Source organism: Pleuronectes platessa, chromosome 5 (genome assembly GCF_947347685.1).
Source record: "Pleuronectes platessa chromosome 5, fPlePla1.1, whole genome shotgun sequence".
Lineage (NCBI taxonomy): Eukaryota > Metazoa > Chordata > Actinopteri > Pleuronectiformes > Pleuronectidae > Pleuronectes > Pleuronectes platessa.
Genome location: NC_070630.1, coordinates 2,191,323 through 2,205,750, shown reverse-complemented (window position 1 = coordinate 2,205,750; position 14,428 = coordinate 2,191,323). Strand labels below are relative to the sequence as shown.

The 14,428-nt window shown below is 40.1% G+C and overlaps 1 protein-coding gene across 1 annotated transcript; it reads left to right on the top strand.

The window, feature by feature from the left end:
• The first annotated feature begins 496 nt into the window (after positions 1 to 496).
• Positions 497 to 13,508, top strand: sae1 (SUMO1 activating enzyme subunit 1). Its single transcript, XM_053423485.1, has 9 exons — positions 497 to 717; positions 1,703 to 1,814; positions 2,338 to 2,511; positions 5,864 to 6,009; positions 6,180 to 6,279; positions 6,407 to 6,512; positions 10,348 to 10,492; positions 10,972 to 11,041; positions 13,203 to 13,508. The coding sequence occupies exons 1-9, from the start codon at positions 617 to 619 to the stop codon at positions 13,293 to 13,295; spliced, it is 1,047 nt and encodes a 348-aa protein (XP_053279460.1). The 5' UTR covers positions 497 to 616; the 3' UTR covers positions 13,296 to 13,508.
• Positions 13,509 to 14,428: the final 920 nt, after the last annotated feature.

Genomic DNA, 14,428 nt, shown 5'->3' with positions numbered 1-14,428 from the left:
CAAGTTTTTTTAGTCTATACACAGACCAAACTACAACCACAATCAGCCAATTATACCACATACCTTTTATTACACATTATATTCTAAATGTGCATTATTTCAATTCAGTCATTATTTGTATTTGCTCAGAGGGCCACAGACAAACTGAAGGGCTTTGAATAGAGGGTCTGTCTGTCGCCTTCAATCTCAATCACACGTCGGGACCAACATCCATGAGGGGGGTCCAGCTGCAACATGCACATTTACCACTAGATTCTACACTCTGAACCTAGAGTAAATAGGTACATGTATTATAATATGCTGTAGTAATAAAGTAATCGTATATCTGTTAAAAACCCAACACGAGGGGGAAATGTACGAGACTATAGAACATAGACATCGAATGACGCCATGATTCGTGTTTCTGAAGATTGCACCGATGGGCTTATTGGCGATTATTCTAAAAAATATTTAAAAAATATTTAAAGTTGTAGCACCACTTCTTTTGTTTCGTTTGGTGACGTCATCACCAAGCGCCCATTCAGCGGGACCGTCGCTACATTTGAAACAACGACAACAGCGCCGGAACAATTCGATCATTATTTCACGGATATTATCGTGTTTAGGGTGAATCGACATGATCGATACGATCGAGAAGGAGGACCCGGTCATCACCGAGGAGGAGGCGGCCCAGTACGACCGTCAGATCCGACTGTGGGGCCTGGATGCTCAGACGAGGTCGGTTAGCTCACTTAGCCTTAAAGCTAACCAGTGCAGCGGAGGGTTTGGCTTGTCGCACTGTTGCTGCACCGGTTCTAAGTGTCTGACTGCCCCGTGTTTGAATTTGCCGGTAGTTTTTATTTACATGATTATTTGATCCTGCGGTTTGCGGAGTAACAGTTGAAATGACCCATGTCCAGTTTGTTTATGGTCTTTTCTTTGTCAACACTGGTGTCTGCTACACAACAGTCCGGGGTCCCTGTTCTCATTCGAGACTCGTTCACGACTGCATTTAACCATTCCACTGTGTTTTATTCTACTTTCAGTTCTGTCAATTGTTTAGTATTATTTTACTACGTCAACTTATTTCAATTTATTTTATTTTTTTCAGATGTATCCTTTTATGTAGTTTGTAAATCTCAGAACTACTGTTTTAATTTATTTTAAGTAGCTTGACAATTGTCTAAAACTGTATTTCGCATTTTTGAGCAACTTGAATCTACATGTGGTTATGACATTTTCTTAATCAGAATCAGAAAGTATTTATTGCCAAGTAGGTGTACACCTACAAGGAATTTGCTCTGGTTATTGGTGCATACAATGAACATAGAAATATAAAAACACAATAAATACAACACACATAAGAAAAGCAATAAAAAGAAACAATATATATTTACTCACTATTTACTTCTTATTTACTCCCTTTTTCTAATATTTATACAAAGTAACATTTATTTAGACATACAAATATCTAAATAAAATATATATAATAGATAAAAGATATAAAAAGTGAAGATTGAACAGTGTCAGATTGCAATATGTATATAAACAAATCTTCCGTACCCAATATATACACCGAAGTCTTTCATGTTCCTAATAGCAGCAGTTTGGTTTACCTGTGTGTTGCTGAACTTGTTTCTCAGAGAGGGAGAGAGAGAAATTCAGTTCAAATAAAGAGGAGTGAACTAAATAGTTAGTGCGCATGTGTTTCTTGTGGTTGCAGGTTGCGAGGCTCTCGTGTGCTCCTGGCAGGTTTAGGTGGTCTCGGGGCTGAAGTGGCCAAAAACCTCATCCTCGCTGGAGTTAAGAGTCTCACCCTGTTGGATCATGAAAAGGTTCGTACTCCTTTTGTTGTCGTTATTTTTCTGCTATCCACTAAGCATCTGATTTATTTATTGCCAATGAGTAGAGTGCATTATGTGGCAGCTGAAAACTGCAGTGTTACAGATGTCCAGTAGAGAGTGCATGTGGCAAAGAAAACAGTTATATTTACTCTGTTAATTGTAAAAACGGCCTATTTCTGGCTTTATATAGTTTTGAAAATGCCTTTTAATCCAAAGCATGCACGTCTTTGCCCTATCTGGTATTGTTTAGCTGAAAAGTATTGATAATCATTTGGAAAGTATTTTAACTCAAGCATTTATGATATTTAGTGTTTTATTGCCTTTATTTTATTTTAATTCAGTTTTTTAAATTATATATATATTCTTTTCTTTTCATATTTAAGCACTTGTCAACTGTGATTGGTTTTGAAATGTGCTATATAAATAAACTTTGGCTCGACCAATGGCTAAGTGAGGGTCTCAGAGGAAATTAAACAACACCATTCCATATATTCTTTATTTGTGTGTTAATCAGGTGTCAGAGGAGACCTGTCGAGCTCAGTTTCTGGTCCCGGTGACAGCTCAGGGTAAGAATCGGGCTGAGGCCTCTCTTGAACGAGCACAGAACCTCAACCCAATGGTGGAAGTCCACGCCGACCCAGGCAGAGTGGAAGACAAACCAGATGACTTCTTTCTGGATTTTGATACAGTAAGTAAAGATAAACATACAGTCAACAACACTGTATAACTGAAGGACAGCTGCACATCATGAAAAATAAATTCAAATGGGATAATGTAGAACCTATTTGAATGATTTGAGCAGTAAAGAAGGCCAAATGTGTATTTTCTGGAAATCAGATCTTGAAATAAGTGAAAGAAAAAAATGCAGTTCCAACACACAAAATGTTTGTTTGACTCTTGGAGATCCTGTCTGAAATTAGTTTAGTGTTTATATGGTTTTCTGGTGTTGTTTGTACAGTAGTATATGTGACCACCCAGCCGTGTAGCACTCTAAGTGGCAGCTAGATGTCGCCTGTTGCCCATATCATCCATGTTTTGAGAGAAACACCAGACTGATTTCTATCAAGTAGGCTTGTAGCAGTGGAATGGATACAACTGTATTTTGCCAGAGATATTTATATATTGAATAGTATTAAATACACTATGAGCATAGTTGCTGACAGGTCGCAGGAGTGGCTTCATGACAACTGTATGAAGGTCTGTGAGTGGACCAGCCAAAGCCTTGAACCCAATCAAAGTTCTCAGAGACCTGAATGTTCACCAACAGTCCCGGTTCCACCTGACACAGCTGCACAGAATCTGCAGAGAAGCAGGGGAGAAAATCCCCAATCCATGTGTATACTCGTGTCTGGGTTTTTCTCTTGAAAATAATTAAAAAATAAAATCAGAATTTTTTTAAAATTCTATTTTAACTATCTTTATTGGCCATTGAGTGTAGATTGAAAATTTATTTAAGCATTAGACTCCAACATAACAAATTATAAGAAGGGGACATGGTTTGAAAACTATAAACGCAATTTACTATAATGAAAAATTTATGAATGTCCCCTGGGATTTGCTCCAACTCCCCCAGGGATAAGCAGCATATATGATGTGTAAGTGGGTAATGTTTTTTCCAGGTAAAAAGTTACTTCAGCATTAATTAACATTCAGTTCCACAGGCAGTTACGGCCACACATACAACTGCTGAAGGGAAAAATGTGTTTAAACATCATCAGAAGATTTTTTTTACGATTTTTTTCCCCCCTCCTGTTGTGTCTGAATTGTTGGCAGCTTTCGTCCCCCTGGGGGTGCTAAGAGAGGGTCAGCAAGAGGGAGGGGGGGAGAGTGGGAGGGGAAGAAGAAGAAGATATCAGTATAATAAAGTGAAGTGAGGACAGGATGAGATTGAGGACAAAGCGAGGGAGGAAGAGATGGTCAGAGAAGAGAAAGTGGGATAATTGAAACGGGTTGAGAGAGAGAGAGAGAGAGAAGAAAAAGAAAAAAGAAAACTCTTATATCTGCTTCCAGGGATGTGTCTGTGTCTCAGCGGGAAGATGGAGGGTAATTAAAGGAGAGCGTTTGGAGTGTTCACAGATTTCATACAAGTGGCCTAATTACTGAAGAAGGAATACAATAGAAAAGCACACTGTCCATCTGGTATATGCAGGATACAGCTGACTGGCTGCTTACACTGTCGCTCACCCTCTTTGTCTGTTTACAGTACAATTTAAAATATATATTCTGCAGTTATTTATGTCTGAACAACCCAAAACGTATTTATACTTTTTTTTTTATTTCCACTCTCGTGGTTAGATGAGCAAAAACAAAACCACTTAACTTCCCAATTTAATTCCATGAGATGTTGTGGGGGGGGGACCGGACCCAGGGAAGAACCCATTAAATGTTGGTGTGGATCCAGATTTTGTTTTCACTTTCTATAATTTACATTTTTCTACAGTTTCTGTGATTTCCCAGACAATAACCTACGACAATGTCTGTGTATGTTCTCTGGTTTAGATCCAATAACAACCTGGATCTAGTGAATCTATATGTGATTTTATAAGGGGTAGATGCTCTTGGTAAAGTCCTGGCTGCTTATCATAAGAAGGAAATAAGTGGTGATCTTCCAGGTGGATCCTTCCTGCTTTAGTTCTTTGTGTCAAAATGAAGCTGTGATTGTTTTAAATGTCCGATTGAATTGGATTATGACTTTATATGCTTCAAATGGTGAAAGGAAAATTATGATTATCTGTTTTCTCAAGGCTGTGAAAACCATTCAAGGTGTTGGCCTCGCTGGTCCATGACTCTGGGCTCTGCTGCTCGGCTCTGAACAGCCAGAGATGCCAAAGATGCAGCTTCAGTCTTATCAGTGAGCTGAGGCTGTTTTTGGGTGGGTTGGACTGGGTCGGTCGGATAAGATGGACCCAGCCCCCTGGTCAGTTGTTTACAGACATACAGTACTCCAATCCACCCTGATTTGACCAGGGTACACGGTGTCCCTGTGTAGTCTCCAGCCTTGTTGGGTTGTTCAGCTGCGGCTGTAGGCGTGTCTCAGTTTGTCAGCCAACCAGCCACTGTTCAGTTGTGTTGTTGTTCTCGAGAGAGGCTGAAAGATGCAGATTAATTTGTTTTTTGTGTGGTTTTTTTAAAGGGTTGCCGCTAATTTTCAGCAGGAATATCTGTCTGTCTCTTGTGGATAAGGCAGGAGATGAACAATTTAATTTGATGTTTCTGTTATTGAAAGCAGTTTTAATGTTATGTTAATAAGAATGGAAATTAGTGAGTAACAGCAGAAAAACAAAGCGGCAGGGTGGTGGAGGTGCAGAAGGCGCCCAGCAGAGCCGCGCAGTGGGAGTTCAGTTTCCCACATTTTCATTTTTAGAGATTGAAGTTTCAGGAGGGTAAAGATATAACAAATCTTTTCTTACTGACAGCGAGAGGTCGACAAACATGCGTCTCTGCACATATGGTGAAGGATTCGATCATTTACTGAAACACACAGGAATCTTCTTTTTGTTTTACAAATGTATCTCGGGTTATTTGGCACATTTGAAAGTGTTCAGGTGTCTGATACGTCCCTTTTACCTTGAACGACACTCAGTAGAGCTCACACCTCTGCCCAGGCCCAGCAGGCCCTTTACCTTCAATCTGGCTGACCCACAATGTTAAAGAACGTGGTGAAGAAGTCCCTGGATATTCACCCTTTGTCTGGATCTGGTTCTTTCTTGGCCCAAGTTCCATCCTTCCACCAAGTTTCATGGAAGTCTTTACAGAAGTTTTGTTTACTTCTACTGACAAACAAACAAACACTCAGCGGGAAAAACACAACGTCCTCGGTGAAGGTAACAATAAATCTTGGTATTACAAAATACAAGATAGATTGACACACAACTCTGGATCACAGCTATGTTTTGTTAAGCCTTGGTTTACTTTGTCTCGTGACCTCCAGGTTGGAATTCTCTGAAGGAGCTACTGAAGAAGTGCAGCACAAACACTCTGCGTGCCACTTATTCCTAAAGAAGAAAGTCTACTAACCTTCAACTCTTTGTGTCCCTCAGGTGTGTCTGACAGGCTGCTCCAGGGACCTGATGGTGCGGGTCGACCAGATCTGTTCTCAGCGCAAAATCAAGGTCTTCTGTGGTGACGTCTACGGTTACTACGGTTACATGTTCTGCAACCTTGGAAAGGAGCACAGCTACGTCGAGTAAGTTTCAGCAGTGATCCAAACTGTGGGTTTAACACATTAACCCATGTGACCGTTCCATTACACTACAGTACGTGAACACGCTGTACTAAAACAAAATGAGCTTGGTTTTCTCAACAATCTTTTATTTGCTGTAAAACATCTCTGTTCTTCACGGCCTCTGTCTTTAGGGAGAAACCCAAGATAGTGAAACCCACCAAAGACTCCAACGACGGCCCGGAGGCAAAGAAAAGCAAAGTCGACCCCAACGAGACCACCCTGGTGAAGAAGGTATGAGAACCACCTCTCTGTCTCAGCTCTTTATCTACTAACCAAAGAAATGTTGTCTACAAAGATTTCTTCATGTTTGTCCTAAAAATGACTTTATTTATTTTAATTTGAATATCCAACCAATCAGACGTCCAGCTTCTGCACGCTGAAGGAGGCTCTGGAGGTTGATTGGACGAGTGAGAAGGCTAAAGCCGGTTTGAAGCGAACACCAGTCGACTACTTCCTTCTTCATGGTAATTAGAATCTTCAGTTTATAAAACCTGTAGAAATACAAATGGTTTAGAGACTGTACGTTCGAAATGTCATTTTAAATTCAAAACCCTGTATTTTTAAACATTTGTCAGAACTTTAAGACTGTAAACTAGTAAATGCTGATGATAATTGTTTAATTATTTACATCTTAAACAATTAATAGGTTTATTGAAAACTTTAGTCAGTACAGTTTAATAGATAAAATATTATCAATCGTTGCAACTCAGAAGTTGCAGGTTGATAATTGTTTAGTTCTCGACTAATTTGATGCTTTGAATTGACAAAGCATGACAATGGCAATAATCATCAGTTGATGTTTTTCATATAAGTAGATACGTCTTCTGACTTTCTGTGTGGGAGGCAGGAGACAAATATAATTTCCATAAGGAAGAGGGCTGATCAGATTTCAGAAATAATCCTGAAAGTTCTAAAAAAAAAAACTGCAGAAATTTGAAACTGAAAATGTGTGGGAACTCGACACTGAAACTGAAACACACAATAAACATGCAAAATTACCGGCTTCAGTTGAGCTGATGAGCCGTCACGGGCCAAGTTGGCAGTTATTTGTTGAACATCAATCTCCGTCTAGACAATAAGCAAATTTGTATTTTTAATTTGCTACATTTTATCAACAATTTAATGAAAAACAAAAATTGTTTACAGGTTTAGGAACTATCAACCCTTTAAATGAATCTAAATGGAAACTTCCTGTTTTCATTCACAGCGTCTGATGACCTTCTCCTTAGAGTTGTTATTCTCCCGCATGTAGTTTCCATCACAGGCCGTCCATGGCCAGTCATGTGCACAGGGCGTAGAACAGAGAACAGGCAGACACCTCCACCTACACACGACCATGACAACAGGAAATGGTTTCAGTAAATTCTGAAAAGTTTTCCAACTTTAAAAGCAGTAAATAATGAAAATGAAATTCAGCTTTGACAATATACATAAGTCGCAGATGGAAGCAGAACAGTTTTCTCTCTGCTCGTTAGTTAGATATTTGAACATAATATATCAAATTAGTAACATTCTGCATTAATCATTCAGTATTTAAAGGTTAAAACATTGTTACATGAAATTGATATTTTATACAATGACCCTGCAGCCAGGCAACATAAACTAAAGACACGTAGTGTGAGAAGGAACTTTAAGAATGTCATGATGTAAGAGCTTTGGACAGCAGAGTTTAATATGAACACAGAGGAAATAAGATGTGATGAGTCTTTTCAGTCTCGTCATGATGATGATTCATTAAAATCCTCAGTAGCTGCTTAACATAAAAGCTTAAAGCACAATTATAAGACTCACTGATGCATATCAACATCAACAGGTGTGGTTCTCAGCTTGAGATCTTCTGTGCATGTCCTGTAATTCTCACAATCTGAATGAAGGCGTCATTTAAGCTGTGCTCACTTTTACTGAGGCTGAGGATTTTTTAAACTAACATTTCGTAATAGCTGATATTTAAAAACATTGTATATCTTCCTCCCTTTCCATTGGTGTTCTGGGTTTGTCAGCAGGATTTCCACAAAACTATGTGGAAGGATGGGACTTGAGCCAAAAAAGAACCATTAGATTATCGGGCGAATCCAGGAATATTGTTTCTCACTTTCTTTAACATTACAAGATACAGTAGGTGTTTTTTTTTTTTTTTAAACAATTCCCCGGAGAATAGTTCAAGCATCTTAATGGAAACAATAACATCTTTGAGTGTGTGGTATTATACATTTTTTCTACCAGTCTAGTATTGGACGGCTACAGACGTGTGGCAGCGGCTCTCTGGCTCATTTGTTTTCTGAACAGACAGTTTCTTAGTCACTCATCATTTGCAGTCACATTCTGTTCTGAACCTCTTGGCAGGTTTGTTCCAGATGTTGAGCTTCAGTCAAATGAGTACTGTCTCTGAAACCCACGCGTTGCAGCTTTCAGCCTCTTGCTTTTCGGGCTCATCGTGGAAACATTGTCTAGTTCTTCTTTTTCATTGGGTGAAGATGAGAAAGTTGGCAGTGTTGTTGTTCTTTCACTGTTTCTATAATTGGAGCTACCAGTTGTTGTTTTGGGCGACCGATGAGGAAGTGGCTCATCCTCTGTTACAACTGCTTCCTGTCTCCCGAGGAACAGTCGAGTGATTTGAACTAGTGGTGAGAGAGTGTGTGTGTTTCTTTATATCAAATTCACAATTTGACCAGAGACGGTGACCAATGGAAGGAGGGAGCTCTTGTGTATAAATATATGGATAAAATTCAAGTAATCTAAGTAATCCTGTTTAATACAGTATATAAAAACTAAAATGGCATTTATAAAGTACAAACCTTGGCCAAGGCCCAACAGTCTCCTTATGAAACCACATGTAAATTCACTAGAACTGGATTTTATTGGATGTTCACCAATTATTTAATTATTCTCTTAGAAATCTACAAAAATATTGCAATCAATCGCACAATGTTGAAGAATTTAGATTTGCACAAATATTGATCTATATAGTTACAAGATTTCCCTTCGAACGTCCGCACATGGCGGCCATCTTGCGTCAGACAGTTCGCTCACCCATAAAATTGTGTTGGTAGTGGTACATGTACTTTTTAAAGAAAATAAAACAAAAATAATTCTTGATGTATATTTGTAAAGGGAAATCTTGTACCTATTATTCATAAGTATGCAGTGTCATAACTACATCTCTGACGTTTATAAAAAACAAACCGTTAAAAAATTGGTTGAAAATTGAACAAGTTATGGTTATTTAAAAAGTACGTACCATTACATCACAATGTTATGGGTGAGCGAGCCGCCTGACGCAAGATGGCCGCCATGTACGGACGTTCGACTCCATTGGCCAAGACATCTAGCCTTTATATATATATATCTATGGGTTGAACTGGGTTGGTAAGATGGACCCAGCCCCTGGTCAGTGGACATGCATTACCTCCTTGGTGGAGGTTATAAAGTTTATTATGAATCCCACTGATAAACAGGTCTCACTTTAAGAAACCCACATTTTACTAGTTTCAACAAAAAGTTGCTCTCACTCTCTGCACAGACATTGTTATAAAATATGGAACAAAATATTCTTGGTTGTATTTGACCCTCATGAGGTTCAGGGAAACCATTGCTGCTCCGTCCTTGTGCCCATATTCTATTCTGTAATGGAATTCAGTTTGATTTCCTGCCTGGTGCAGACCTGAGCATGACGCCACTTGTGCCCTCAACTTTCTACCAGCCAAGTTTCTCAAATAAAGGGCAGAGCTCATGTCTGAAAATGATTCATCGCCACCATGTGTGTGTGTATGTGTGTGTGTGTGTGTGGGTGGTGGAAATGGCTGTGGGAGGATTTGACTTCCTCATGTGGTTTAAGTTAATGGACGAACAGGAAATACGGGGGCGACGTGTTGATGTGTGAGATCTGGGTGATACAGTTGGAGACGTTTGCTCATCAAAAAGAAAGTCTTGATTTTTAATTTCTATTTTTTCTCTCTCACTGAACGTGTGCAGGTGCATCACTGCATCCTTCCTTCTGTGCACGCTCTTATTTGATGTGGCAAAACGGGTCTAATCGGATGAAATGGTTGATGGTGCAACCACACTCGGATCTTATCTTGTGTTGAAGTGAGCAGAAGTGGAGACGAGCTGGCGTCTTTCCATAAGATGATAATCAGCGTGATGAAATATAAATGACAATAGTGCAATACATTATATGGAAAATATTGCTTTAGAAAAATAGTTTCCTGCCTCTCAACTGAAATTTATTTCCCCTCCGCTTGTCTCTCGTGTTTCCTCCTCTCCTCCTCTGTCCTCTCTGCCCTTCATCCATCTCCACAGTTCTGTTGAAGTTTCGCACAGACAAAGGTCGTGACCCCGACCCTCAGTCCTTTGCAGGGGACAGTCAGCTCCTGAGACAGATCCGTGACGATGTCCTGGAGACCTTGGCCGTCAGCAGTGACCTCCTGAACGATGACTTCATCAGGTACAGAGCGGCTTTAACTGTCTCGTGGTGTTAATTTCATAAAGGAAGTTTAGTCTCATGTGGAATTCTTACTTGCCTCAAACGAGGCTCATAATCAGACACATCGAGCCGTTACACCAGCCGCCCGACACCTTAAAGAATCATTGTTAAAAACACATCTCTTCTCTGTGGCCTTCTTTCAGAGTTGAGAATGCTTTTATCCCATCGTTATTACATTTCATATTATTGTGAACATGGTGTTGCTGTTTTCTTGTTGAATCTTTTGAAAATTGACAGTGACAAGAATGAACTGCAGAACCAAAGAATAATTCTGGAGTTTCCCATTTACAAAAAGAAACTCCAGAGAAAGTCTGGAGGCTCTCCCTCAGACATGCAACCCCTCCATGGAATTTCTGTAAATGATCCATAAAGAGTAACTTTCTGAACTTCTCACTTCAGTAACATCACGCTCTCTGTTTCCTTGTACTGTTTGTCCTCAGCTACTGCTTCTCTGAGATGTCTCCAGTGTGCGCTGTGATGGGAGGGGTCCTGGGACAGGAAGTTGTCAAGGTAAGCATGTAAACACGTGGAAGCTTCGTGTGTGTCTTTGACAAGTCATGATTTCCACTGGGCTGTAGTAAATGATGAAGAAAACCAGTCTATTGTGTGAGTCGGTCAGCTGACAGGTGGCCACTCAGCTGGTTCTGGGTCAGATCCAGAAAACGGCAGCGTCTCAGCTCTGTGTAGAAAGGATTTGAACGGTGACCACAGTGAAACGCAGTGTGATGCTCTGGCAGCAGCCTCTCAATAGGAGAAATGGTTTATAGTGTCCATGAGCTGAGCAGCATAATACAGTCGTTGATACTGTAACAGTAAAGATCATTATAGGACCGTATGAAGCAAATCCTTTGGAAGCAAACGTCTGAACAGTCACACTGTACAGTATCTGATTTAATTTAGAGTCTGACCCATTATCTGAGAGTTGGGAAAGATGTGTATATAAATGGATACATTTATATATGTAAATATGTATGTTCATGTTGAAAGAACCCAACAATGACAAATAGGAGTTTTGGACCATGATTTACATTTAATCAATCAACTTTAGTTTCAATTTTCAAAGTTAAGGTTAAAACAGTAAATTTGAATAGTGAAATTAAATGAAAATAACAATGATTATAAAACAGTAAATTTACAAACATTTTTATTAATAAAGCACCATTAATGAATATTTGAGCACAAAGACCACTAATAATATTATTTTTGCGTCCTGCCTTATACACAGTGGCGTGTTAACCCCCTCAGGCTGATAAGTGTAGTCTTATAGAAATATCCAAACTGAGCAATAACATGCATCATTCCTTTTTAAGTTGAGTGAGAACTCAGTCACTGACTCATTACTCGTCCCCTGCTTGGGCTCCTCGTGGTATCGCCATGAATTCTTGAATTGACAAGATCTTGAGGAATGCAAGAAGCTTCATATCTAATTTTTTCATCCAGTTTAAATTGAGCTTCATCCAAATTAAGTTATTAAATTATTGGAAAGTTCTGTGTGTAAGTTCATTACTCTGCTCTGATGGGACAAAGTAGAGGAGCTGAGCTTGTTAGAATCATTAGGATTCATCTCACAGATGAAAACATCATCATTATTTAATATATATTCTTAACACACAAATGTGGAGAAATGAGCTGCTATCTCTCTCTCTCGCGCGCGCGCTCTCTCTCTTTTTCTCGCTCGCTCGCTCGCTCGCTCTCTCTCTGTGCATGACCTGAATAAGATTTCACCTAAATCATAGCTGGGATTAGAAACCATATTTCTGTAAGCGTGGTGTCCTCAGACTGGGGTGAACAGAGGAGTTCGGGTAAGTGTGTGTGGGGGGGGGGGGACTGACGGCTCTGAGTCAGTCTGCATTATATTGGCACAAGGCCGATCTGTGCATCATGATGAAATCCTCTGCAACTGGCTGGCTGAAGTCTCACCAGGTGAATCCAACTGATTTCACTCCCTCACACTGAGGCGCTGTGTGGATCTGCCGGCCGTGATCTAATGAAAACGTGTTTATTAAACGGTTCTCTCTGAATTCTCCCTTGGGGCGACATGGTGGTGCAGTGGTGAGCCCACCGCTTCACAGAAAGAAGGTGTTTGCGGACCATGGTCTCTCTGTGTTTACAGTCTGCGAGGTTTCCTCCGGCTTCAAGGATCTATTGTCTGGATTTTCACAGATTAATGAAACAATTTGCTCCTGAAGAGATGAAAACAGCTTCTCTCTTCAGCCTCTTTCTGAAACACTTGGTTTTAGCTTCTGTCTCTTCAAGACGCCCCCCCCTGACTAAGCCCAGTCTGCTCTGATTGGCCAGACCACTCTGTTGGGATTTGTCTTCCAGCACATGTAGGGAATGTGCACCTCTGCTCTCACTTCACCTGACCTAGTGAAGAGCCAGACTGGCTGCTGGGCTGCTTTATGCAGATTGGGAGTGTGGTCCAGACTTCTGACGAGGCGTCTCGGGAGCTTCAGCTGCTTTCACTGCCGACTCTGGGATTTTTAACTTTGCAGAAGTTTTACACCAACAAAAGAACGCTACACACCACTAGAGATGAACTCGTCATGTCTCCTTTAATTACACAGACTGTGACTTCTTCATGGGAAATTGTCACAATACGACTTTAATTGTTCGTTAAAAATGAGCTTTGTAAAGTGTCGTTTATCTTTTCCCTTGTGTTTCTCTTCAGGCTCTCTCCCAAAGAGACGCACCTCACCGCAACTTCTTCTTCTTCGATGGTCGTAAAGGCAACGGCATGGTTGACTACTTCGGACCAAACTAGGAACCAGTCAAACCAGTGCACAGGACGGTTTTACACACAGCAAATTTCTCTTTTCCTCAGTGTGTTCGCTCAGATTATTTATATCAGTATTTGCTCCACATGTTATAAAATTCAACCTGTTGCTTCATCTTTATTTTGTCGTTTGATAAATTCTCTTGAGCAAAACTGATATTTTTTTTACATTTACTAATAAAACACAGTTTTGTAAAATGATTCTGTCTCAGGTTTCTTACATTTGTGGAAACTACCTACACTGAGTTGTGATGATGATCCAGGTCACTTGTAGTTAGCTCTAAACTGTGCCACTAATTATTCTGCTGCAGTCAAGTGTTACTGGTGAAATCTAGGACTCTTGCATCAGTATTATGTTTTCAGAAAATTAAACCTTGGAGACAAATATATCATGAAAAGATAAAGTTTCTTATCAAGTTAGAAATAATTAACTCACAAACTCAAGTAGTTAAGATAAGCACAGTTGTTGAACTTCATCTCGTATTCCAGTAAGGGTTAGAAAGAAATCCATTAACGAACTTAGAGATCACAGTATCAAGGTCCTGCTGATACACTCTACTCTGTAGAGGGAGTTCTTTCATTAAAATATTTACAGGACATAAATCATTCATTGTAAAAAATGTTAAATCCTTAAGGAGAAGTGATAAAATCAAACTTGTGCTGCTGAGAATGAGCAATAAAACAGATCAGTGTGTTGGATCTAATGGGGACAGACGGTGTCATCGGTTTGTGTGACTGTATTTGGTAAGAACCTCACACTGTCTGACATATGACTCATCAAACCAAACATGGCTGCACGCAGCAGTTACAGGAAAGAGTGGGGGCTGGCATTCAAATGAGCCTGAAGAAGAAGAAGCATTTATTGTATCCCATCCTCACAACGACAGACCCTTATGGGTGGTGGTGTGGTGGTGGTGGTGGTGGTGGTGGTGGTGGAACCCGTCAAACCTGAACTGCAGAGCTGTCTCTAAGATGGACAGAAAATGGCATTTTGTTTTGATGCGGTTTGATGTCAGTCACCTGTCAGTGGTTTCTTTCTGCGTCGATTATATCTCCAGAACTGACCTAAAACCAGTGATACACAACAGGTCGCCTGCTGTGAAAGTCTTCAGCATCATAGT

What these genes read in the sequence shown, in the direction of transcription:
- sae1 (XM_053423485.1), top strand. Translation starts at nt 617, where the DNA reads ATGATCGATACGATCGAGAAGGAGGACCCGGTCATCACCGAGGAGGAG. An exon ending in CTGAACGATGACTTCATCAG is followed by an intron (nt 10,493 to 10,971) that starts GTACAGAGCGGC and finishes GTTTGTCCTCAG; the next exon opens with CTACTGCTTCTCTGAGATGT. An exon ending in TGGGACAGGAAGTTGTCAAG is followed by an intron (nt 11,042 to 13,202) that starts GTAAGCATGTAA and finishes GTTTCTCTTCAG; the next exon opens with GCTCTCTCCCAAAGAGACGC.